The sequence below is a fragment of the Macrobrachium rosenbergii genome, chromosome 16, assembly GCF_040412425.1.
Source record: "Macrobrachium rosenbergii isolate ZJJX-2024 chromosome 16, ASM4041242v1, whole genome shotgun sequence".
Taxonomy (NCBI): Eukaryota; Metazoa; Arthropoda; class Malacostraca; order Decapoda; family Palaemonidae; genus Macrobrachium; species Macrobrachium rosenbergii.
In genome coordinates this window covers 28,673,682-28,701,395 of record NC_089756.1, presented here as the reverse complement: position 1 = coordinate 28,701,395, position 27,714 = coordinate 28,673,682, and the positions used below count along the sequence as shown (strand labels likewise).

The 27,714-nt window shown below is 35.8% G+C and overlaps 2 protein-coding genes across 5 annotated transcripts in view; one reads left to right on the top strand and one right to left on the bottom strand.

The window, feature by feature from the left end:
- Positions 1-5,935: 5,935 nt before the first annotated feature.
- Positions 5,936-18,465, top strand: ste14 (isoprenylcysteine carboxylmethyltransferase ste14). Its single transcript, XM_067118739.1, has 2 exons — positions 5,936-6,618; positions 13,058-18,465. The coding sequence occupies exons 1-2, from the start codon at positions 6,397-6,399 to the stop codon at positions 13,739-13,741; spliced, it is 906 nt and encodes a 301-aa protein (XP_066974840.1). The 5' UTR covers positions 5,936-6,396; the 3' UTR covers positions 13,742-18,465.
- Positions 18,466-19,925: 1,460 nt separating this feature from the next.
- LOC136847242 (gamma-tubulin complex component 2-like) overlaps positions 19,926-27,714 on the bottom strand; it is a 45,892-nt gene continuing 38,103 nt past the window's right edge. For all 4 annotated transcript variants that reach the window (XM_067118735.1, XM_067118737.1, XM_067118738.1 and 1 more), the window contains 2 exons: positions 25,151-25,317; positions 19,926-21,495 (listed from right to left, as the gene is read on the bottom strand). In XM_067118735.1, the coding sequence (XP_066974836.1) occupies positions 21,393-21,495; positions 25,151-25,317 (270 nt within the window). In that variant the 3' untranslated portion in view covers positions 19,926-21,392. The remainder of the gene's footprint in view (positions 21,496-25,150; positions 25,318-27,714) is intronic.

Genomic DNA, 27,714 nt, shown 5'->3' with positions numbered 1-27,714 from the left:
AAGTGTACTCGTTGGGAGCTTGTCATTACGGCACCGTGTCATCAACAAGCCGATGATAACTGGAAGATTATTGGCTGTGTCTGCAGTGGATGACTTTTGATTTTGGAATGCGCCGAAATGAGATGACTCGTCAACTTTCAAGACATTTTCTTAGTTATGCGAGCTTTAAAGGACATACAGCGGAGTGTGTTTGTCTGTCTCCCTTCACACATGTAGCCGCGTGCCTTTTTTGACATACACCCACGCCATAGGGGCTGACTGAACGCATTCATGCAATCATCGTGGCTCATACATGGCTCGGCAGATGCCTTTATTACAAGGGGGGGATGAATGGCACAGAGCCAAAAGCACAGAGATCAGTTTGTAAGACAAAGCAGTGAAAACTTCACTGAATTTGAAATTCTAATTTCTTCACGGAGGTGTGACGAATGTTTTGCCCGAAATAAACTCGTTGAGTTTCATGAGCTTTCCTTTCTGCTGAGAGAGAGAGAGAGAGAGAGAGAGAGAGAGAGAGAGAGAGAGAGGGAGGGGAGAGACGGGGGAAGAGGGGAAATTGAATATCATAAATTCTCATAAAACTTCACAGCAGTCACTCCGATGAGGGGAAGACTCAACACCTTTAATTTTCCAGTGATGCACTACACGAAGAAAATGACTAAGTCGAAGAAGAGGAACTCACAACGCAGTAGTGAGATAAAAGATGCTGAAGATCAAAAAGCAAAACTCCTTTACATGTTATCTGGGATAAAGGTTGGATGGGTAAAGACATGGTCAGATGTCCTGGACCCCCAAACGTCCTCTGTCCAGAATTTGATGGCCCTGGAGACAGCAGTTCCTATGCTGAAAGCCAGGGTGTGTTTGCTCTCAAGTGGGGCAGAGCAACTTCCGTTTGATCACTAGGCTTCCGGACCCAAGAGAGAATGAAGACAAGTAGCTAAGAGGAGTAAAGAAAAATGTCAATGAAAGTGACATCGATAAATCACAAGAACTGATAACTGTAGAGAAATGCAGAAGTTAGAGAAAGACTCAAGAGCATGGTGCTCTAAGGCATCAAAACCGCACCACCGTAAGAAAGACTGTTTTTCAGTTTTACAAGGAAAGACGCAAAAGGCTTTCAGGACTGGCAGCTTGGCAGAACAGCCCTCAAGAAAATGCAGAAGAGTAGCAGGCACAAACTCTTGCCACTGGCGCCAGAGGCGAAATTGGAAATTTCCCGCAGAAATGAAGCCTGTGGTATGAGCTCATCTAATCAATACTCTTATACTTCGATCTACATCATTTCCACATCGAGATATAAGAAGTTTCCCTCTCATGTATGTTCCTGAGCTGGGTGCATTTACAAGGTGAGCTTGTCATTTCTACAGAGCACATATTTATTTGAAACTCATCAACGATAATTCTATCCTTTAATGAAAATTAGAATATAGCAAACAATCTACAATAATAAAAACCGAGTGGAGGGGTAGGTAGGGGATCGGGTGGGTAGGGGAAACATGACACATCCACCCTCCTCCTGCAAACCTGTTTGTCTGCCCCGATTGAGGGCGGGGCAGGTAGGGGATCGAGAGGGTAGGGGAGACATGACACATCCACCCTCCTCCTGCAAACCTGTTTGTCCGCCCGGGTGAGGGCGGGACAGGTAGGGGATCGGGAGGTTAGGGGGGGACATGACACATCCACCCTCCTCCTGCAAACCTGTTTGTCCGCCCTGGGTGAGGGCGGGGCAGGTAGGGGAGACACGACGGGGATCGCTGGGTTCCAGCACAGCGTAGCGTGCGCCATCAAGCTCGTTACACTATGAAAGGTAGAGCCAAGGACGATTTCGAGTTCTGATCTCTGTATTTTAGAGATAGGGAGAGAGATTAACTTTCAATATATTTAAAAGTGATTGCATTACTTGTGTAGAAGACTTACTATTTCTTGTTTCCTTTATTACAGTAAGCATTTATTTCCTAAAGGTGGATCAAGGTTTGAAGACTGTAGTCTGATCCTTCCTGGCCATTAGGTAAACGGTGGCCTACTTTATGCATAACTCACAATTATATTTCCGTGAGTGTACGTATGAGATTATTCATTTATACCTTTAAGTACAGGTTAATTCCGCTATTGACTGTGGAGGCTCCTGAGTGTCATTTTTCTCCTCCTTCCCCAAAGTCAATTACTGATATTTCCTAAATAGGTCAAGTCACGCCATGAGGAAGAAATTAGCCGCATAAATACTAAATAAGACGTAAACTACTTTACAGTCTTAGTCACTTTCAGCTGTTCTACTCTAGCCCGCTCCTACCCCTCACAAAGAGGAACACTATACACACTGGCGAAGTGCGTTCCTCAAGTGAATGTTAAGTGCTGTATTAGGCTTGGTTCATTTTCCTTCCTCGCGAAGAGAATGTCAGTGTCACTTTGTAAATAGCGGACACGAACATCCGCAAAGCGGTGCTGACCTCTGCTTGTAAATCAAAAACAAAATCGGTGTAACTTGTAAAGTATATTAGTAAAATTTTATAGCGAAATCATAGGACATGAACACCCGCAAAGCGGTGCTGACCTCTGCTTGTAAATCAAAAACAAAATCGGTATAATGTGTAAAGTATTAGAAAAATTTTACTGTTTACTATATTTGTGCCACGAGTATAATGATATAAATATTTCAGACGCCTTGTCACATCGATTCCACTCAAGGAAACAATAGTTTAGCAGAAAATTATGAATAAAACGCAATATAATGCTTACCTTTGTTTACAATATCAAAATTCCCGGTACATTTCGCGATGCATGACAAAAGGAAAACGCTTCAATTGAGAGGCAACGAGTTGGTGTTTAATACCATTTACTGTATGAGAAGAACTGGTATCGTGAAAAAAAAAAAAAAAAAGGTTTCTTCGGCGCAATCGAGTTTTCTGTACAGCGTATAATGCTGTATGAACCGTGGCCCATGAAACTTTCAGCCACGGTCGGGTGGTGGCCTGTCCTATAGCGTTGCCAGACGCACGACTATGGCTAACTTTAACCTTAAATAATATCAAAACTAATGAGGCTAGAGGGCTGCAATTTGGTATAGTTGATGATTGGATGGTGGATGACCAACATGCCAATTTGCAGCCCTCTAGCCTCAGTAGTTTTTAAGCTCTGAGGGCGGACAGAAAAAGCAAGGACGGACAGACAAATAGCCATCTCAATAGTTTTCCTTTACAGATAACTAAAAACCCAGACAGGTTTCGTGTACAATTGTGCCTACAAGACCGTTGATTTACTTGATTAGACACGAATGTAACAAGAATCAAAAAGAATAAACGCGATATATGCTTGTCTGAAGAGGATAAATGATCGGAAAGTAACTAATTATCCGTTTCACATAATTCCTCCTTAGAGCGAATTTTGCAAAGCGCATATTGGAGAATTCTCTTTAGAAAAAGATAATAACTGTTTTTTTTATTTTAGTCAAGAAGCTATTAAGGGAAACAGACGGGAAGTAAATCTAGTTGTTATCGTTAATAATTAAACTAATTATCTTGTTGCGCAAGTGAAAATTATATAATTATTATTTTCTTGCTGTTATGTGTGACAACAGGAATTATGCGCGCGTGTATGTGTGTATGTAAGTATATATATATATATATATATATATATATATATATATATATATATATATATATATATATACAGTATATATATATATATATATATATATATATATATATATATATATACAATCATATACATACATGCATACACACACACATATATATATATATATATATATATATATATATATATATATATACATATATATATATATATATATATATATATATATATATATATATATATATATATATATATAAATTTTAATATATGAACTCATCTCATTTTTATTTTACGAAGAAATAAATTAATTACTCGACCTGTGCGCTATCTGGTCTCCAAAAAGTTAGGGGTGTGTTTTGTGAACATCTCTTGTGTACGACCAAGTACTGCAACCTCATTGGATAAACATAATCCTCGGCAACACTATTCTATGTTTGGCCCTTACCATGCAGGTGTTTGTAAATTACCCGGTAGCTGTGTGCACCTGTAACACACACATATATACATACATACATACATACATACATACATACATACATATATATATATATATATATATATATATATATATAATATATATATATAATATATATATAATATATATGTATATATAATATACATATATATTTTATATATATACACATATATGTGTGCATATATATGTTACCCAGCAACTGCCTTTCACAAATACGTCACTTTGGCTTGCGAATTAAAACTATGACCTGCGAATGCCAAAGTCAATTTATTTGCCAAATTTCGCACTGTTAAAAGCTAAAACGTGTCATTTACCAATGCCCTGAGTCTTAAATGGGGTTTTCTCACAAGAGAAACTATGTGGTTCAAAAAATGAATTGCCCCTCTGTGCAGACTCTAATTGCTTAAGGCGCCAAGACGTTATTTAAAAGTATATGCCTCTCGTAGCAAAATTTATTTTGTTGCAAGTACAATTGTAATCTTAGATGGTTTTTTTTATTGTTACTGGAGACTTGCAAAGCAAATTGCAATTGTCAGGAAAACTGAATGCTGGGAATTATTATGTTTCATTCTTTCAAATAAATGCCGATTGAATTCATAAAGCTAGCTACTGATTTTTAATTGATTACCTACACAAGTCAGGGTAGCAGGAAATGCTCGGGTAAACAATTGGCTGGGTAATTAATCTCCCGTAACACTGTAAGGAAGGTAAGTCTACTTTGTGGACTTTGCCTACAATGACCTTTTCTTTGTTACGAAAATGAAAGAGAAAACGTAGTTTACACAGCTGAATCTGGTTCATGGAAACCATTAAATACTGCAGGCTTGCAGGGTTGGCTTTACCATGGTGTCCCAGTGTTGTTCGCAAGACTGGCGCCTACATTACGTTGTCTTGGAATTGGTGAACTTCAGCAACTTCGTGATTTCTGCTTTGTTCCCTTAACTATGTGGCATTTAGCTGACGCAAATTCAAGAAGGCGTTTCCTTTGATGATCGAATGATGACGGCAATGACGATGATGATGATGATTATCGTTTGTCTGCCGTTCAAGGAGAGGCTAAGTATTTGAATACCAGCGGTATTCCTTAAATGCTGGTGGAGACTGCCCTTTTTTTGTATGGTTTAGTTTTCTACCCGGTGTACGTTTTTTTTTAATTAAATTGTGTTCTTAAGGCATATTTCCAGCAGTTTCATCATGCCTATGTTTACCTTGCGAGGACCTCCTATCAGCCTCGTTCCGGCTAGCAGGTGGGTCCATTCATTTTCCAGTTCGTCTGCAGTTTTCTTGAATGACTTTTTCTTTTGTCATAACCATTTTTGTCTCATTTTTTCTCCAATGTGTCTGAATTTTTCACATCTTTTCAGTTCATATTTGATAGTCTAGGCGCCGTGTGATACAATTTGTCATCTATATATTTCACCTTAGCCTCATTAATCTACATTTGTTGTGGATTTATTCATTACAAATTTAGCGCCATTATTTTATAAAACCATGTCTCCATAAATGATGAGAGACTAATATAGAAACTGTTGCAATAATATTTTTTGTATCGTATAGGCTATTTATGTACAGTCAGTTTTAACATATCCAAATACATATATTTCTTTATGAAGTTACATCTTCTTATTTAGTGAAACACTTGGAAAGGGAGAATTAAAAGCTTCAACCCGAACAAAGGATTAGGCTGAGAAATTTATGCAAGTTTCGACAGCCTCTTGATTCGTTAATAAAAGAAGTTTTTACAATCTCTAAAGGACTTCAGAAAAACTGCCGTGTTCTCAGGTCAAGTCTGTGGACGAAAGCAGCTATCTCTTTTCTTGTAAGGAGGCACAATATGCTTACTCAAAAGTGTAATCTAACGGTATGCGCAATAAACTGTTCCGGTAAGTGGAACGTGCCTTACTGACGGAGAATGGCGATTCTTTTTTAATTCCCTATTAAGTTTTTGCTCTGTGTTCGCTGCTCTCGGTTTCTGCTCATGCGATTCATCCATCGGTGTTGAACATTTAGTATCATCATTATTTTCCTCGTCGTCATCACTCTTAATAACTATTACGGGTATTTTTTTTTATTTTATACTATATATAATTAAGCAGCACGTTTTCAGAAGGAGCATATATGCGCTACATTATCATCATCTTGCTCTGCGGTTCCTGGAACTCCGATTCTCAAGTCAAGGGAGAAGAAGAAGAGCGAAGTTGACAGTCAGGAAGTAAACAAACTCACTCAGGCGTTCGCTGATATTAGTCACGTTACAGCTTAGTAAAGTCCAAGTTGTCACTCTAACCGGATTTGGAAGGGTGGTCGGTAAAACGTCCCTCATCCGGTTGAGCATGGCAGCAAAGTTGATTCGAAATGGGCAAGTGAGCCTTCAGAGTTTCTTCCTTGGATTGGGCATCGTCAGTTACTTCTTATTCGCTTGTGGGAACTTGGTTCCCGGGACAGTTAGTGCCGGATTGCAGTGGCTGATCGACTACCCGTGGTCCTACTGTGCGGTCTTTTTCATTCTTATTAATGTCATCGTCATAGTTGCTTTCCATGGGGCAGAGTGGCAGGCAAGTGTGCAATTTTTTTTGTGTTCAATTGTGAGTATCTTATGCATATTAGTTCTGAGCGCTTACACCTATTTATCTCAGTCCGATTCTATATCCTAACGTGGGAAAGTTTTGGGAGTGACGCTGTGACTGCATTAAGTGATTAGGTCCTGCCCTAGGCTAGCCTAAATAGCCGAGTCTGGCCTAATACTACTACATAGACTCGCCAAAGCCAAGTTAGGAGAATTTTAGCAGTTGAAGAATGATTTAAACCTGTAATCAGGGCCAAGTGTCAATTACTGTAGTTTTTTTTCCATTGTTCTTTTAGGCTTACGTCTATTAGGATTTTGATGATTTCCAATTAAGTTTTGTCCCTTAGGTGCTGACTAGTGCTAGTTCAACTGTGTAGAAAAGAGTGCTGGGAGACAAGAAGAGAAAAAATTGACTTGAAAGTTAAAAATGGAAAGTAATGAAATTTAGAGAAGTAAAAAAACAAAAACAAAAGGATTTTATTATTTTGCCACAGGAAGGAACTATATATTCTTCAGACTGCTTATCTCTGACCATTATTCTTGGTGCAAACTACTTTTTGTCTCCACACCCTCCTGGGTTTTTTTTAGTGGGGGAGGAGACCAAAAAGGAAGCCTCTGCAGACTGGTGGTATAAGTTTGGTTTTTGTTAAAAATTGATGAAAACCTAATAGATGTATCTTTTCTTTGTGAGTGAAATATAACAAACAATTAACGGAATTAAGCAGTGAGAAATTTAGAGCAAGTAGGCTGCCAAATAGGATACAGCACTTATGTAGACTAGTGTATTGGTGTCTGAAGACCTGGCTCTCACTTCATTGGGAATACCCCAGGGATACATCCTAACCTAACCTAGGGTGCTGTGCCTGCCCTGTCCAGGGGTGGGTACCCTGACCCCTCTGGACTCCCAGCATAATATTGTGCATAGCAAGATGGTGCTAATGCAATTATTTTGCATTATTACCCTTTTCTTATAGTCCTTATTGTAGTTCAGAAATACATTTTCCAACATCTGAATGGAACTGATGCACACCTTGTACCTTTGTCAGATACAAAGAGTTGCTTTTGTGACTTGTTCCATTAAGGATAGAAAACTTGTTGAAACATAGCAACACAAGGCCAATCTGACTCTTCAGTAAATAACAAGTGGCTTGAAGAAACTTGTTTATCCTTCTTTTTTTGGTCATGAGAAATAATATAATCAACACTCCTCTTAGACACAGATGAGTTGCTAATATCTGAATGACAGGAAGAGTCATGAGCACGACACTCCAAGAGGCGTTGTTGCATATTAGTGTTACTAGAATGCACAAGAAGCTGTACTAGAAGGTGAAAAAGCAAACAAATTTTATGTCACATTACCCAAAGAAGATTCAAAGGGTATTAAAATGCTATCTCTTGGGGAACCAGCTATCCTCAAAGGAGTGGTGGTATGAAGATTGATAGCCTTAACAGTTGACATGTCAACAAGAGTCAGATTCCTTAAGAAAAGTGGAGCCACAAGAAAAGTCAAGACCCCTTGAGTTGCCAGAAATTGGTGCCATGGCTTTTGCTGACATGGTAGTGGCATGCAACTTTACCAAAGTGACATGCATCTCAAATCTGTCTTAGGAGGATGACTTCAAACTACAATGAAAAGAAGTAACATCATTTTGGCTTGAGGGACGATCTATGTAAAGCAAATTCTTTTGTAAGTGCAAGAGGCTTTGCTGCATGTGCTTCTGGATGGATTTAAATTTAGATGCTTTTTTAGCTCCCTTTCTTGCCTTTTGACACAGGAAGTGTGACAACTTTAACAAATACTTGAATGGAGTTTTTGAGGCCTCTGATGGAGACAAAACCCCCTAATCTGATGAATGCTTAGTATTCTTATAAGGTTTTTTTGAAATCTAAAGCAACCACTTTTTAATCTGGCAAGAAAACCTGGCCTCTGGAAGTACTGCAACATAAATGTGGATCCTTATATAATTATGCCATAAAACTTTTATGCTGCATACGGGGAACACTAACACATCTTTGAGTCATGGCTAGAACACATTACATTGTAATAATGCAAAACACTATTCACTGGGGGAAAAAAAAAAAAAAATATATATATATATATATATATATATATATATATATATATATATATATATATATATATATATATATATATATATATATATATATATATATATATATATATATACCAAGTTAGATCAACACCAGCGTTAAGCATGGTAAGGAAAATAAAAATATAATCAACACCAATGTTAAGCACAGTAAGGAAAATAAAAATATAATAATTAATAAACCAGGTAACACAAAGATCTAAATAATCCCAAGAAAAGGAGAAACTTAACTTGAAATAATAACAACACGTAACCAAAATGGGTAATGCAAACTTAGATGAAGCAACCAGCTAAGGCAAAAATAATTATGATACTCATCAACAACAACCTTATAAACTCCCGTGAAAGGAAACACTGTTTAATATTAATCCTCTCTACTCAGAATGGGCCACAGAAAGACAGAAAAAAAATATGCATAGACTGAAGAATGAATGTAAAAAAAAAAAATTGAGTAATATAGAGCTAAAACTCCTCCATAACTGGGAGCTGCAATAACAGGTTAGTTCTGGCAGAAGACACAGAGAAGAATGGCAACTGTCAGTGCTGAGGTTCCTGGAAGTATGGCCAGTGGAGGGGGAAAAAGTTCTAATTCATTATACAATATATCTCTTGTAGTGCTGAATGCACAGACAGGCTCATGTAGACTAATGAGATTTGTGTTTATGTTATCCATGATTATAAAATTAACTACAATCACATGAAAAAAAAATGAAACTGTCTATGAGTATTACAGTGAGACATCCTAACCACACTTAACCTAACCTATGAGCTGTTGGATCCTACCTGGCCAGTGGGATAGCTTTGCACCTTTGTAGACGCCCTCCTTCCCCACGTTAACCTTAACCTAGGATGCTGGGTCCTACCTAACCTGGAGGCAAAACCCCTCGGTGTCATATTTACTTGGTACAGTGCATATATTTCTTACCTTACAGCCGAGGTTCATTAGAAAGAGGGTCATCTATTCCTCCATAAGGTTATCTGGGCATAAGTCTAGTTTGGTGCTTTCCATGAGAAAGTAATGCAGCTGCTCTACCCTCTTGTGCCTTTAACAAAAAAGTTTCGTTAAATGTGATTGTGGTAAAACACCCTGCACATCATATGAATCCTTACCAAATGAGTATTACAAGCCCACCTTTTTACTGATGTCTAAACTCACATGCCTTCCTGGAGGGGTATTATATTCCACTAGTTATATGAACCTCCTTAACAAATGGGAGGCATGTGTGAACCAAATATCAGTAGTTAAGACTTGGAGGACAGTGGAAACATTCAGGAACTTTAATGCGAGAAGTTACAAAGTTATAATTGGCTAAATGAACATCATACGTGGTTTTACATCAACTTTTCCCTTAAAGAGGTTAGACAAGATATGAGTTCTCTCCATTCTTCTCTGGCCTGTGCTGAGAGAAAAGTGGAGTACACTCTTTTCCTCATTAGGTCAGCAGTGATTCCAGAGCAAAAGCTACGGTGCGAGAACTAATGGAACTTGAAAAATTTATGAATCATCCTACATTAAGCAGTATACATTAGTGAACCTTCCTACATTAAACAGTATATATCTCACTTGTCCCTCATGTTCTATAAGGAAAAAAGCCAATCATCCTCCTGTGACCGTTGGTGAGTGTTGCCTAGAAATTAATTTGTAGTAATTCCCAAATTTGTTACTCTTTGATAGGTTTCATTAATCATTTTTAGTGTAGGTTCATGATAGGTTAGGTCAGGTCAATTTAAGTGATCCTGTGGGTGATAATGAGATCTGTTGCAGTGCAGGCCTGTTCAAAAGAAGATTTCTTTGCATAACTGCCTGGACAACTGGCTCAATTTTGCACCATCCAAACAATTTTCAGACTAAGTTGTTTTTACTTGAATGTGAAATTTAAAATTTTGTCAATATCATTACTGAAGTACATCAAAAAGTAATCTAGGCCATTACCTCAACGTGTATAGTGAATGCTCTGCACAGCTTAAGCATGGAGTCATCAGTACAGTCATAGGGCTTGCACTCACTGCTTTTTTTTCGCAGTCTCCCCACAAGGAACTCTTCCAAGCAGTACATGTTTATCAATAAGGGTTCTCTAACAAGAGCATTGATAAAGAAACCCAGAAGGCCCTTAATAAGTGATATGCCCTATTGTTGCAATGACAGGGCACCCCCAATGAGGATTTTCTGCTATGACCAAATGTGCTCTTTCTAAGAGAATTTCATGCCACCTTCAGTACCATCAGAAGACATTATGAAGTGCCCAGGCTGGCTGCTCTTTGTGCATCCTTGAGATGTTACTAGTATTCAAACTCAAGTCCTCCCTCAGTGTCACTTAAGAGATGTTACAGTTACCTGTTAATATTATAAAACTTGCTGTATAACTAGCTATACTACTGATGATAATACCTGCAAGCTTTTGTTATGGACGAAAATGCTGCTGACGAGCAAGTTGCGTTACTTGTTATTATTATTTGGTGTACCACCAATTCTAACCATGTCCCACAATCAAGATTCCCCAAAAAACTGCGCCCTCAAATTACTGGAGTGGTGCAACAATCATGGTAGCTGACTGAATCACATAGAAAACATCTAGCCAGTCAGCAAAGGAAAAAAAAATTACCAACCAAAGGCAAGACAATGACCACTTTTTTGTCCATGGGCAGCGCATAAGTTTAACTGATAACTGTTTTGTGCTCATTACATTCTTACCTTCATTGTAACCACATCCTACTGTATTATATTAGCATAAAATGTTAATAGGCTTACATTCTGCATATTTTGTGTATTGTCACTGTGTATTTTTTCTTAAATAATAAGAAAATTCCTTAGAGTCTATATATCTCTGATGAATACCAGTGACCTCATGAATATTAAATGACTTACGTAATGTTGGTTCTTGTTAGAAGGAATATATGAAACAGATCAAATGAATCAGAATTTGAATGTCACTGAAGTAGCCATTCTTTACCAAATAAGTGTTTAAAAGAGGGTTTCCTCATTAATGACAACAGTAATAATACAGTTATGTACCCAGCTTTCATGTGTACTCAACATAATCACAAGTTAGGTGATAAGGTGAAAATGGGAATGACTGAATACTGATGATATAGGTGTCAATGTCATATTGATACGAGACCAAAGTAGAGATAGGAGACGTATAAACAGCAGATCAAAAGACATTTGAATTGTTTCCCATTTCCATTTTTCTTAAACTTAGTAATAAGAAACGGCATTTGTGACGTACTGAAAACAGAAGATCATAAACACAAAATATTTACAAATGTATTCTTCTAATTAACATAGCCTTGTCACTTATATAACAATATTGTGATATTGAACAGGAAAAAGTTTATGGCAACAATAACCCTACCTTTGTATTGATCAGAAATGAACGGGTAGTGTTGCCCTTTTGACATCTTTAACTACAAAATGAACAGTGGCTGTAACTTACTTATTCAAAATGCATTTTCCCAGGCAAGAGAGTTACCATCCTCTTCAGTGCTGTGTGTCTGGGAATTGTCTTCACTTCTTGATCAATTTTGTCTCTTGGTGGAATTTGTGATAAACCTATTTCATTGATGATGAAAATTTGTTTTTTTATGCTGACCCCCATGTCAATGATTTTTTTTAGCCACTGTAGGCATTTCTACATAGCTTTGGTATTGCCACTTGCTGCCTGTCCTAAAATCTATCCTACTTTGCGAAAACCTGCATGATTTTCAAGTTTGACATAACCTTTCCTTCCTCAGTTGTGTGATTACTGCCTAAACTTTTCTTTTGTTGTAAAAAATGCTGTATGCCATCCAAAGGTTAACAGTTTCTGTATCTTTTTTGTAGCCCTTATCTGCTTCTCCACTGTTGCAATTCCTTTTGTGCATTTTCGTAACTTGAGTAGGATATTTCATGGTGGTGAAGCTTTGACCTCCATCATGCTTTCACCTTATTTTCATCTTGGTTTCCAAATTAATCACTGTGTATTTAAAATATGGCCATTTTCCACTGGCTATTGATAACTGGAATTCACAAAGATGTTTCCATGTGAAAAAATTTGCTATTTGTTGTATGAATACATAATAGTTTAAAATAATTTTCTGATTCCAGAAATAAAGCTTGCTTTTACTGTGATATCCCTCGTCTAAGTTGCTCTGATTGGTGGGGTTGGGCTCACACCATAACTACTACTTCACTTAAGGAGATCAGGACCTAGTTAACCACATCCACTGGGTATTAAATGAAATTGAATACAATAAACAATAAGAGATTCGTATTTAGGAACATTTATTTGTATAAATTTTGTTCAACTTTGTGCTATCAGAATTTTTTTTTTTTTACAGGTTGCAGTTCGAGGATGCTTTTTAGGCTGTGTCTGTGGCATTGGTATTATCATCAGCTTTTTGAGTCCAGTATCATTTCAGATTTTTGGATGGTACTTAGTAGTGCTTACATTCTTCCACTACTCTGAGTATCTCACCACAGCAATTGGTAATCCTCGCACTCTGAGCTTAGATTCGTACCTTTTAAATCATAGCATATCGTATGGATTGGCAGCAGTAACAAGTTGGATAGAATTCTTCTTGGAGTGGTGGTTACTTCCAGAGATGAAAACTCAGTGGATTCTTAGCATCCTTGGTATAATTGTATGTTTATGGGGTGAAATTGTAAGAAAATCTGCAATGTTGACAGCAAAGACAAATTTCAACCATATCGTGCAAACAAAACGTGAAGAAGGACATGAACTTGTTACATGGGGTGCCTACTCACTATTTCGTCATCCCAGCTATGTAGGGTGGTTCTGGTGGAGTATAGGTACTCAGCTGATTCTTATTAATCCTTTTTGCACCCTTGCATACACTGTTGCTGCTTGGACTTTCTTTTATGAACGGATATATTTTGAAGAGATGACACTTATTAAATTTTTTGGTGAGAAATATCTTGATTATCAAAAGAAAGTGGGAACTGGTCTTCCATTCATTAAAGGTTATCAGTATACCCCAGTTTGTATCAGAGGTGAGCATTAGAGCACAAAATATGCACAAAGGTAATGAATAATACTTGTACTGTAATTTAAATATGTATACCTAGTTGATTTTATATGCACTGCTGGAATTTATGCATAATGGATGGTGTGCCTGTTCATTGCAAGAGTGGATATGTATGATTACATACATTTGGAGTTTTATATCATATTACTTGTATTTATATATGCATTATTTTACAATAAAAACAATATTTTACATTTGCATTTTTCTGCAGAAGCATAAGACAGTAAGCTTTTCAGAACTGGCATAAATTACTGGTGGAGTACCAAGTGAGATGAGCTACCCTAGAGAAGCAGAGTAGTACTTTTACTAAATCTCTTCCGTGTTTTGTTAATCTTTATGAGCATGTGCATAGCTTAAAAGTGAATTTTTATTTTGACCTCTTTTCATGTACCATTCTCTTCTTAGTACAGTACCTTGTAGCCTTGAATTTTGTGAAATGTTAAATATTTGTGTTGATAGCTCATGCATTATTGTACCCATGTCTTCCAACATACATATGTAACTTATGCACTATATTCATCAGTTATCCAATGTTTCAGGATGCCTTGTTCATATAGACATTGTTTTAAGGTGTAAGTTAGAAATTTTTTTTAGTTTACTACAGTATTAGCAATTATGCAAACAGGAGAGGATGATAAGATGACATCCAGCCAGCATAATGAATAGCTTAGATACCCAGCACCGTTAGATTATTCATTAGTTGCAAAAAGTTGATGTAATATTTATTGGAAATCCTACTTATCGAAATTATAACATGGAATTATCATTTATAATGTGAGCACATTCATAGGGAACAAAAAAAAAAAAAAAGTTGAACACTTGCTAAGCAAGCTTCCGCATTAGAATTTCTGCTTGTTAAAAATGGAAAACCGAGCAAGAGATGTATATTGTACCTACACAATTTGAACACAGTTTTGAAGTGAGGGAAGGTGGACATAATGGGGTGTGATGAACTGCCTCAACTTTATTGGTAAAGCAGATACTAAGAATGACAGATTACCAGTGAAAGTATTATCCCCTTGTGTGCTTTGTCATAAATGAAATGCAAACTTGAAATTTTTAATCACTGACAATTTTAGTTCACCATTATTTTCATTGTTTGTTCAGCTATCACATATCTTAATATTGATTTTGGCAGTAAAAGACAGTGTGCATATTACATGGTCTTTGGCATCAGCTGAGCATTGTCTTGGTATCATAAAAACCAGATTGTCCATTTGGAGATTATGGAGAAAGAATCACAATTATTTATATTCTTGCCTGAGTTTTTTCTTTTATAATATTAATTTTGTTAGCTTCCATTCTGAATACCCACCCTGGCCAGATTGATATCTGCAACCTTTCTTTAAGATATTTCTGGACCTCCCTACTGGTTATTTATCCTACCATATCTCTATGTCATTTTGCTTCTCTCCGTCTACCATCCTGTGTGTAAAGAGTTTCCGTATTTGAGAGCTCCTCTGTTTTCCAGCTGATGAATGCTACATCACTCTATGCCTCACCCATTTTAATGTGATCTTGGCAGCTAACTCCAGCCATGAACCTCAGCAGGTTTTAGCTGTAACTTCTCAGTATCATTTTCATTTTCCTTGGGAGTGCTCATGTCTCGGAGGCATAAAAAAGAAAAAAAGTTAGTGTCTTTTCAGAATCCTAAATTTTTCATGAGTGCTCATGTCATGGAGGCGTAGAAAAGAGGAAGAGTTAAAGTAAAAAATAAAATTGTTTCCCCAGAATGAATTAGATAGAACAGTCACAATGAAAAATCTCTGAATCTAAAGCTTTTTTTGATATAGCATTCAAGATTGCATTTTTGCTATATTCCTCAAGTAGTGTGGTTTGTGGAATACTATTTTATGTTTCTAATTTAACATGGACTCTAGGATTACATTTTTTAGAATGTTAAAACAAAGTGGGGAAGTGGGGTGAAAAAAGAGAATAACCTCAACATTGAACTTGTGACTAGTAACATCAGGGCAAGTTCAATTTAAAATATATAAATACAAGTTCAGAAAATGAAAGGACCCTTTCAGCATGTTATGCTGAAATTTATAAAGCATACAATGGCCATAAAGAGGCAAGAGGCACAAAATTACTAAGGTAGCAAGAGTGTGAAACTCCAAAACTTACAAACACATACAGACCAGGTCATGGAGTAAGGTAAACTTAAATACATACAGACCAGGTTATGGAGTAAGGCCCCTAATGAGCATGTACCTGACCATATCTGGAAACCTTTGCAAGTCTGGTGGCTTTTGGAGGCTTCTTTCATATGAAAGATCACTCATTATGCATGCATCATCTTAACATCTACAACAAGTATCACCTGTAAGTTGTGCGTAACTTCAATCCACATTCTTTATAATAATAATTCATCTTTTGACATGGCCATAGGGTTGAGTACGCTCTTAAGTTTTCCGTAGCTCATCTTGCAGACAAAAGGTCTGGTTAAACAAATCATTTATAACTAACTAACTTGCAGACAAAAACATCCTCAATACACTATCCACCATTCATAAAATGTTGTAACAAATGCAATGTTAATATAATATGTTAACATCCCTCATTATGCAAACTACTGTATACTTTATGTAAAGGCACACTTCCCAACATTCTAAGCTGGATTTACTTGGTGGTAGAAGTTTAGAGAGCTGTTGCTACCCTTTCTTCAGAGTAACTCATCCTCACTTGATACAGTAACAGGTACTCCAAGCCACAAGTAGTTTTACCTTAATTTTGAAGTTTGAATGATGAAAGCGTAAGTGAGTTATTGGGTAAAATGGGAAATTATATTTTTTGATTGTTTTTAAAAGTTTCTGTATGGTGGTAATTTTGTGTTCTGGCGTTATGTCATGTAATACCACTAATTGCAATTACCATTTGTGCTGTGTTCCAAGACAGAAATTTGCAGGATATAACTGCTACACCATTTTTTCAGTAATTGGAAACGCTAAGGTGTTGCCAATAGTTACAACTGCTTTCATACCTCGTTAGCATAATGTTGGAGCAGGGTGTTTTCAGTCAACAAACATTGCAAACTGAGCGTTTTTTTACTGGGTATAGGCCTAGGTATAATTTCAAAAGTCCAGCTTTTCACCACATCTTTTGCTTTGCTAACTTACCAATAAAATTAAAAGATATGTTTTATACATAATTTTCATTACAGTTTTAGTGTAATAGTAATGACTTAGTATAAATATACAGTATACTTTTTTAAGGTTAGCTTCCCTAGTCAGTGTTGTCTGTCCTTAATGGATCCTGACAGATTCAGTATTGCAAGCCTTTTTTAATTTCTGTATTTTTCTTTTACATTATCATTCTCTTTAGAATGTGACTATCAACCTGGGATCTTGTTCCCTCCAGTTAGGTAGTCTCTTTGGACTGGTAACTGGATTGCAGGTTAACAGTATGTTTAGGTATCCTGACATTTACAGCTTTACCAAATAAATCAAATAGACCAGGTTTATGGTGAACCACAACGAACTTATCATCGTGGTGTGTTTATTCAGAAGAAAAATCCAAGAAAATGTAAAGTTGAATAACTATAATTCTACAATATTAGGTATTACACTTTCATTTTGTACTTATGGAGACTTTTATTTGGTGTAAACATGATAAATTCAGTTTTTTAGTTTTACTATTATGATATTCAGAGTAAGCTGCTGTCTAAAAAATATTATTATTATTTTTTGTCCATTTCAAATAGAAATAACATGGTTGAATATTAAGAAGGTAACTGTTATCTAATTTTGTAATTGGTTTTAGTTTTATTTTGATTAGAACAAACATTATATATGTACAATTAATCATCATCTCACAAAATATGGTGCAGCAAAGTTATTATTATTCACAGAACCTCCTGAAGGAAAACTAAAACAATTACTGTACCTGATTTTGCCCTAGACAGTGTATAAATTAATGTTGCTTTGTCTGGAAGTAACTTTTTTGTCCCATTTATGGATTGTGTCGAGGTGCAATATAAGGAATTACTGAAAATTTGGATTTAATTCCAGACGAACATTTTATGTCAGTACTGCTCTCAACAACTAAATTTAACTGAAGTACATTAGTCACTGTCATCAGTGATATCAACTGATATGGTTAATAAAAAGTTGCATGAAACTACACAACATAATTGACAATTACCTGGAAATTGGTAAGAGGCTTTGTACTGGATTTACTTTCAATTCAAGACGTTATAATTGCAAATAACAATATGTACACTTGTCATTAATGTCTGTGCTCTATATTAAGTTCATAGCTTTAGTGAAGATATGGTATGTTAATACTCATTGTAAATAAAATAATCCTAAGAATAAGGTAAAGATTACAGATTAATGCTGTGTAGTATTAAATTATAGAATGTGGTATACTAACAGTATTTTGGCAAGTGTTAGATTTAGGAATCTTTTGATGCCAAATTATGTATATTGGATGGTGTGATATAGGTTACTGGAACAATTAATGATATAGCACATTGCTGTATTATAGTAATAAGGGTAATGCCGTAATAAATTTGTTGTAGATGTTTGAATGAGAGTATTTAAGTATGGCAACACCACTTCCTGTACTACAAAAATTAAATTGTATGTCTTAATGCTGCAGTCTGGAATGCTGACCTTTCCCTAAAAGTTTAGTTGTTACAGTTTTGATGTGTCAGTGATTGTTGTTATTTACCTACTGATTAATAATAGACACTTGAATTTTGGTTTCTTTGCTTCCTTAGGTTGTACGTATGAAATGGCCAACCTCAAAATATTAATATGAATTGCAGATTTAGTTTCCACAGCTTCTTATTTGATAGCACAGCTGCGGGGAGTCCTCAAAGGAATTACACTCTCAGGGTCCCCACAGGGCTCCAAGAGACAGACCAACCAATCTTGAGCAATTCTCTCATAGTTGGCCTTGCCCAGAATAGTGCTAGTTGGCACAGAAATAGAATATACAGGGCTCAGGACAAGAAGGCTGTATCTCTTGTCGGCTTTTCCTTCATCCTACTAGCACAGATGTGACAACAGCACATATGTTGGCTATGTTCCTCATTACACTCTGGTCTGTCACACAGTTCACATGTCCCCAGTGTTTGCTCCAGAAATAGTTTTCAACAGTGCATATGTCAAACATCATAACACCACTCAAGCTAAGTATATGCAAGTAGTCACTGGGTTACGGCTGTCTCCACCTACGGCGTTCCGAACTTACGGCGCTTTTCAAATATATTCATCAAAGACTCGGTTCCAGGTCACAGCTGATGTTCCGAAATTAGGCTCGTAACTTGGGATTCTGAGTGGCATAGCTGTAGGTGCTATAACAAGATGAGAAGACTGGTTTAGGGAGCTGTAGCCACCGGGAGGGTTCACTATGAGGTAAAAAAAAAAAAAAAAAAGTTTATTACCAGTGCAAAGCTTAAAAACCTGTTCTGACTTAAGGTAGGCCGCTGGAACAGAACCATCGCTGTAACCTAGGGACTGCCTGCAATATCTAAACCCTTACAGAGGAGAAGAGTTACATATAATTTTACGATGATGATGCTAAGTGGCTTGGCTGCAGTGAGATTTTTTAGAAATCTTTGTAGCGACTCAATGCTTCCTGATGCAACATATTACTGTCCACCAAAGCACATTTTCTATTCATGTCAACTCCTTCAACAAACTTCATTTTGGATGTACAGTAACTTTAGCGCTCTTAGCAGCACAGGCACAACTAACAATTATTTTCTGATGTGTCTAACAGAGAATACTTATTCTTTCGTTACAACTTGGCCACTTGCTGATTTTCATCTTTTCTGAGCTCTAGAATTAAAATTTTCCCACTCAGAGTAGGCACTTGAAGAAAATATTTTGCTATGGCAGGGTTGCCATTATCAATACTTTTGTGCTTTGGAGCAATATTTATATTTAAAAAAATAATTCAGTTGCCAGATACTATATACTGGAAGGCTACTGCACACAGCACAGAGTAATAAATCAGTTGCCAGATCCTCAATACTGGAAGGCTACTGCACACAGCACAGAATAATATAAACTTAAAAGTAAAATTTGCTTGTAAATTCAAGAGACTTGGTTTCCATCCACGAAGTTTGGAGATACAGTACAGAGTAAATTAAGAAAAACCTCTCTGAAACAATATCAGAATGCATGATCCATGAAATAAAGTTAGAATCTTTTATAATACACTGTATTAGTGCAGTATCAATAAGAATACTGTACAAGGCCTAAAATTAATACAACAAAGGTGTCATAATACCTAAAAATACAGCATTTTGAGACAAAACATAAAAACATACTTAAAAATTGTAACAGCCTATGATAAGAACTTCAAATGTGCATTTTTCATTGCATATAATACACAAAATAAAACCTTAGCTACTAAATGTTGATTTGCATTTTGAATTAATTCTTTTCTGAAGTCCCTGAATGAGACAGTCCAGTAACATATACACACACACTAAAAATGGCAGAGATAATGTTTTGTTTTGGTTATGAGATGATTTTTGCAGATGATATGGTAAGGAGTAATGCATCTAACAAAAATATAAATCTGCAAAAAACCTTGAACCTAATTAACAATTGGCTGAACCAGTAAACACTATCAATAGTATTGGCAGGAATTCATCACAAAACTTCTCAAGACTCCCTCCAGTAAAATTTTAAAAAAGAATTCCCACAATCTAGACACAGTCAACTTGTATCCCAAACTGTTACATTCCAAAGATGTACAAATTATCTAAAGTGAAATTTATAAGTGGATATCTCTCCTGCTGTTGCATTACACTAAATGTAACTAACTCTTATTCAAATAATAGCCAAGACATGAAATATTGTAATATGTGAGAAATAATGAAAATGTGCAAGAAGTTGGTCATGTCCTTGACTACATACTGGTATGTATTATTGTACAAAAAATTAAGAGTACAAAGCAGAAGCCATGTACAGTTGCAAATCAAATGTGTGTCTTCTGTAAATTTTTTGTCAAGCAAAGAACACTATGGTGTGATGTTAGATTGTAAAAAAATCCTTAACATTCGTATATTTACAATGTCACTCCTCTGTGAATTACTCTGAAAAGTTCTCAACTTCAAAATTTGCATGACTGCTATAGACAGAAAAACAACTTTTAATTTATAAAATTTATCTTAATAAGCAGCTATAACTTGGCAAATGAAAGACTAGGTTTTTTGTTTTATCCAAAAACTTATTCTAACACTTTTTTGTAACATCAATTGTTTTATCTTATTTATATCTTCTTAGCCTTATACTTGATAGTGTTTGATCCCAACATGATGTCAATGAACAACTCTGATGAAAAAATATTGTAGATGAAAATGTGTTTTTAACAAGAGCAATGAAACCAGAGCAAAACTACACAAAAGATTTTAGTACAGTACAACATACTTTCTACTACATACCTTAGTTTATCTTATTTTTCCTTCTATTTGTATCATAAATTTGATGGATTCTTGCATCTAGGTATCAATGATTTTTCAAACTTGAGAAGATTAGAAAAAATCTTGGGGAGTTTCATGGCACATAGTGTGATTTTTAATCACTGGGCCTTAAGATGATAGCACACTTAAACTAACAGGATGTGTGTATTAATTATGACTAGCCTCTTTGGAATGCGTAATTTATCAGCCTGAAGGAGGTCCACTAATATACTCCAATGATGCTTCATTTGAGGTTGCCATTCGAAGGTGCTCGTGTTTCTTGGCGTAATACATATTGAAGTCCAATCTGTTGAAATTATGTTTTGTAAATTTTAAACCAAAAACTTTTAAGTGTAAATTGAAAGTTGGAAAGTGATACTGATGGCATTTCCAAATAAATTCAATGTGGATAATGGCAAACTTGGGTAGTATTAGGAAATTACATTTCACATTACATGCAGTGTTCATTGAAGAAAAACCCTAGAATAAATAAATATCTACTCATTAGTGAAGATTCATAAAAAAGAGTCATTAACTTAAGTAAAGTAAGTTTTAAAAGTTCAATATTTATGCAGTTTTCATAAGACATAGAACTTACATTTCAAAGTACAGGTAGTCCCCGGTTTACAACGGGTCTGGCTTATGACGTTCTGAGGATACAACGTTTTCAAATATATTCATCAGAAATTATTTCCCGGTTTACGATGCATGTTCCGGGGTTACAACGCGTCGTACTCTGATCCGAGAGCAGAAATATGGCTCCAAAACGGCAGAATAATCAAAATTTGGAGTTTATTTTTATGAAAAACTCAATAAAAATGCAGTTTACATCGTTTTCAATACACCCAAAGCATTAAAAGTACGGCTTTCTTAGGATTTTTTACGATTTTCGACAATTTTTCAGTTTACGACGATTTTCAGTTTATGACACGGCGTAAAAACGGAACCCCCGTCGTAAACTGGGGACTGCCTGTATTATATTGCTAAAATTTCATCAGGCTGCACAGATCTTCTATTAAGCAACAGTAGCCCCATATGATCAACAATAATGGAAAAAACGTGTTATAGCAAAAATTTTACAACAAAGCACAAAATAACATTAACCTTTCATTTGTGAAAAATCTTGCCCAAACTTATCAAATAACAATAGGTGGTTTCAAAATGCTTCAATTGTCTAGCAAAACATAAGACTGCCTTCATACACTTGAAAGGATTCTGTTTCAAATTACAACTGGCAAATTTAATGAACTGTCCAATTAGGCTGCCTTCCTGCCTATGACTACTGTATTGTAAATCCTCTCAAAGAAAAAATGTAATGTCACTGAAAAGTGTATAATTTATATAATTTAATGAGTTACTGAACCAGCCCCAACTTATCTTTCTGCCTAAATGGCAGCTATACTAAAACTACTGCATTTTCACTGAACACATTAAAATATACAATATTTTCCACATCACATGTAGAAAAACATGTCCTTTACCCAATAAAAAATGTAATTTTAAAAAATACAGCTAAACTAAATACAGTACTCCCTAGGCTACATGGATCTAGCCTTCTGATAATTAACTATGTTAAATATTGGAGATCCTACAGTACAACCCACACTTGAGCATTCATGGCACTGCTCAGCCAACAGTAATTCCTTATTCAGTAACTTCTAGACAAGACTAACTTGTAACTTACACCTATCAATCATTCTATGAAATTTACCCATAAAATGGACTATTTTTACAGGTAGCCTAGCATACAACCATTATGATTAGTAACGAATTTTCATAAGATGAGGTCAGATATCCTGGAGGGTATTGTAATTAATATAAAATCACATAATCATGACACCTACGGAACAATTAATGTAAATTCTAACAAAAATACTATACACATCGCTAACCAAAGAAAAGTAACGATGTCTGCTAAATATCTAAAACACTACGGTATAGCCTACACAGCTAACAGTGATTCCATATAACTTTTAGACTAGGCTAACTTGTAACTTACACCTATCATTCGATCTAAGAAATATATACAAAATGCACTACAGGGTATTTCTAATGGTAGCCTTAACAGTAAAATGAGGTCTGATTTTCTGATGGACGTAAAATCACAAAACACATGAGATTTGCAAAACAATTAACATAAATTCTGACAAAAATATTTCACACGTCACTAACAAATGGTAATTTATACAGAAAAGACCTATGGGAAATTTAGAAGTTAAGGAGCTTGTTAACCAAAAAAGCAAAATTAACCAGGATACTGAGTAAGGACAGAAACTTTCTGTTGTTAAACCTTCAAGAATAATCAATAACACTATATCTCTTCCACAAAAAAGTTATAAAAATATCAAAAGAAAGCAAACAGTGCACACTAAACTTATAGGCAACAATATGTCATTAATTAGAAAATAAGGCTAACCAAGTAACAACTCTTGCTAGGAGAGCAGAAACACATACTTCAACAATAAGAAAATTTAAGTTAGCCCAGTGTAGTTACAAAAGCAATTCAAAAATAAAAATATTGGTAAATGAATGCTGTAATGGAAGTAAATGCAATTACAACACCTACTAAAATTACCTTTGTCTAATAAAGTCACCTGTGGTGTTGTTCACTATTCCATGTTGGGGTTTCACAAAAATCTTATTACAGTACTAGAAAAGATTTATCACCCAGTAAATAAGAGATACAACAAAATCAGAACTGAATAAAGAGGAAAAAAATGAAATTTAGAAATAGTAACACAAAGTAATCCAGGAAAGTTCCACAACTGTGGCACTGTTGATCAGTTAGCAAACACAAGGATTGATTACTTGAACTAACAGGACCTAAAAGAACATGTACATTTTCTAGCCTACCTGAGCCACCTGATTTTTTTTCTAACAGTGGAATAATGTGTCTAGGGTCAGGCATGACACAAGAACAGACTATATTAAAGTCATGGGTTTGATGAAATAACAACATTCAAAAGATTCAAATGCATAAAAAATACAAAACATAAAAACAGTCTGACACTGCAAAATCAGAATTAAAATGTAAAATTTTAGCAAACTATAACAGGCCTGTTGTTACTGTATTTTACAACATATGAGACCCTCTTTTTTTCTACCAAAATGGCTAGAAATATACACTGGTATCTTACAAATGAAGTTCAGGTACTTGGTAGGCTAATGTTTACCCAAGCACAGTAGACAACTAGTGCTTGTTCCTAGCCAAACTCCATAATAACGTAATATTACTGGTATCTATTCAAATATTTTTAATACTATTATTATTATTATTATTTCAGTATAATTCCTAACAACTGGCACCCCTGGGATCAAATGGTTGCCTATTATTTGAATTTGCTCGCTGCATGAAACATACATGTATCTTGAACTGTCATTTTGTCATTCATTATCAATGAACAATACTTATTCTTCACAGTTTTGTTATCGAGTTTGCTCACCTTTTTCTCTCTCCCTCTCAGAGTCAAAAACTTTTTTCATAAAGAACTTGCCATACTTGACAAAAATCTTCTTTATATATAAAGAATAACCCAGAGAGAGATAGAATTTTAATGATGGGAACATAACTTTGCGTTAAGTGCAGTTCACAAACTTTGCACACCTTAAATTAAAATTTTATTAGAAGTCTGAATTATATTACTTAAGATTAATCCATTTTTATAATAATTCAAAATTCATAACCTATTTTCATTTCCTTCATCCACTGCAGTTACCTTTTTTCTTTAGAGCATGTAACTGATTGCAATGATGCCATAAATACAGAAGGAGTTTGCCCTAAAATTTTGGGATAGGATTACTGTATATGCATTTCTGAGAGGATATCTAAGCAATTTTTTGCATGCTGAAGCAACTCAGCTGACTACACCCTTCTGAGCATCAAGCATACACGAATTAGAGGGAACCATTTTGTGGAAATATATAAATCCAAAGTGAAATAAAGTATATAATGCAACACTGACCTGTATATTACATTCACAAGAGCATCATTGTAGTCCTCTCGACCTTGCTCGACAATTTTTTCTATGAGAGTGTAAATCATCCCAGAAAACTGCAGCTCAAATTTTGAGATAGTTTGCTCAAAACTTTGACTGTCTTCATGCATACTGGATTCTGGCTCTGGGGACTCCTGTTGCAAAAAATACAGAGAATATTAAATTTCACCCCTTGCAAACATTATCCGCATGCACTGTACGAACAAAATATTATCCAAGTAAAACTATAGGAATCTGCTGCACTTGTTATTTATTCAGATAACTACAGGACAATGTTCTAGCAATTAAAATTTATTCACATTAAGAAAAGAAGTAGGGTATTCTGTAAGAGTAAATAAGTGCTGTAGCAGCAGACCCTTCCTAGCCAGAGAAACCAAAAGAAATTTTCCTCCAAAAGGTCACCTAAATAATAAAATATATAAAAGTTTTCTTCAAATAAAATTTTCACAGAGCTATGAAAATACAAGCGAGGTAGTTAAGAAGAAAAATGATGTTTAGGTGCTACTTTGGCAAAAAATATTTATTGATGTATGCATAAAAAGCACTGTAAAATCTAGTCAACAGCATGTAACACTTACCTTAAGAAAATACATGGAAAAGAAAGTGTTTATAGGACACAGTGCATATAACTTTGAAAATAATGTACAAGCTTGTAAAAGGAATGATTCCTACTGCAAACACAATTAATGAGGATGACCTTTTGTTCAGCAATGCATATAATCCCATCCAAAAGCACACTAAGTCAATGGAAAGTAATACTATATGTACTAATCTACATAAACCAATAACAAGGAAAATAGGACCAACAAAAATCCAAGACATGAGTTCAACTTTTATATAAAGAGTCCAGCAACCTTTCAAGGAAACATATATTGGGGTTACATGGAGCGCCAAATATCCCCATATTTCTATATCTCTGCACACAAATCATAAGTGTTTGTAGGTGAGCAAGCCACTTACATACTTTAATTATGCAGATCTTACACTATGACAGATCTCTAGTTAATGTGTCACTGAAATGACCATTAAGTTTTACCCATTACAATATTGCACCATTAGAGAAAGCCCTTGGTCATACGTCAATATTTTCCATTCTTAATCTCAACTAGCAAAGAACAGCATCAGCAACCTATGGCCTGACTTTTTTAGGTGAGAGATTTAAACTCTTGGCAGTGACTGCAATCACTGCAATAATTATTAGGCAAGAAAGGAGAGATTGCAACTCATAAGCAAGTCTGGTGTTGGTATGCCAACTTATAATAGATATTACAAGCATTCTCAAACTAGCAACAGATAGACAAATTTATACCATAACGTTTTTTATTCCACACAAGTATGCCGAACAAACATTGTACCTCAGCATATACATTTGTTGTATTTCACTTATATCCTTGGTACCTGTTTTATACTATGTATTGTATGATAAAGTATACTGTATACAAGATACAAACACCTGTAATTTGCATATATACTCAAGTATCATGTGATCATTAAAATTTGATCCAAAAACTTGATTTCATCATATACATTGTGTATAGTGTGAGATGTATTTTCAGTATATTACACTATGCTAGGCTTTCTATGCCTGTCTCAGTTTCAGCAGATACCATTGATATTACAGTATACCCAAATTTGCTTTCAACTTATAAAAAGGGGTTAGTTAGGTGGATTCTAGCAACGTCTCCTTCAATAACTGATTGCTGCATGGGGGAGGCAAGATTCTCATCTGAGGTATCTCTCCTGTTTAGCAGAAGACTTCCTTAGATCTTCTGGATTCAGAAGGGAAATTTCAGTGGCTATATACACTTCATGTCAGGTATCAGTGACTTCTCTCCCAAGGAAAGATTCTTTGTTTCCACTGGAGGAGTTGAGGTGGGAGTTCCCAGAATCCACTACTTTTGAAGTATTTGCCTAAAAGTGGATTGTGCTCAGAGAGGGATGGAAACACACACTGCTGGAGTTCTCCTGGAACAATGTACAGGCAGTCCCAGTTACCGGCGGGGTTCTGTTCCCGACAGCGTAACGATAACCGAAAATCGGTGATAACAGCACTGATCCCTGGTTATCAGCGCTGATAACCAGTGATCAGCACCGCCGATAAGAGGGAATCGGCGCCGATAACCGGTCATCAGCAACAAAAATCTGGTTATCGTCATCGCTAGACAAGCGCCGTAAAACCGGATCGCTGGTAACCGAGGCTGCCAATAACCAGGGACTGCCTGTATTCTTCCTTACTCCTAATGAGACCTAACTCACTGAGACAGCTTAAAATGGGCTCTTTCATCATTTACACTTGCTGCTATGAACATGTTGCATATTTCACACACATGCAGCAACCAACCAAATTCTCCTTTATTCCTTCAGGGGCTGGATCATGGCAAGTAGTTATGAGCTATTCCCACAGGCAAAAAGCAGACAGAGCAATTAGCTGCAGCACAGGTAATCTGTGGGTCTTGAGTAGTAGTAGCCCAGCAGTGATAAAAGGAACAACTGTTGATTAAAAACTACCTAGTATTAACTACCTATATCAC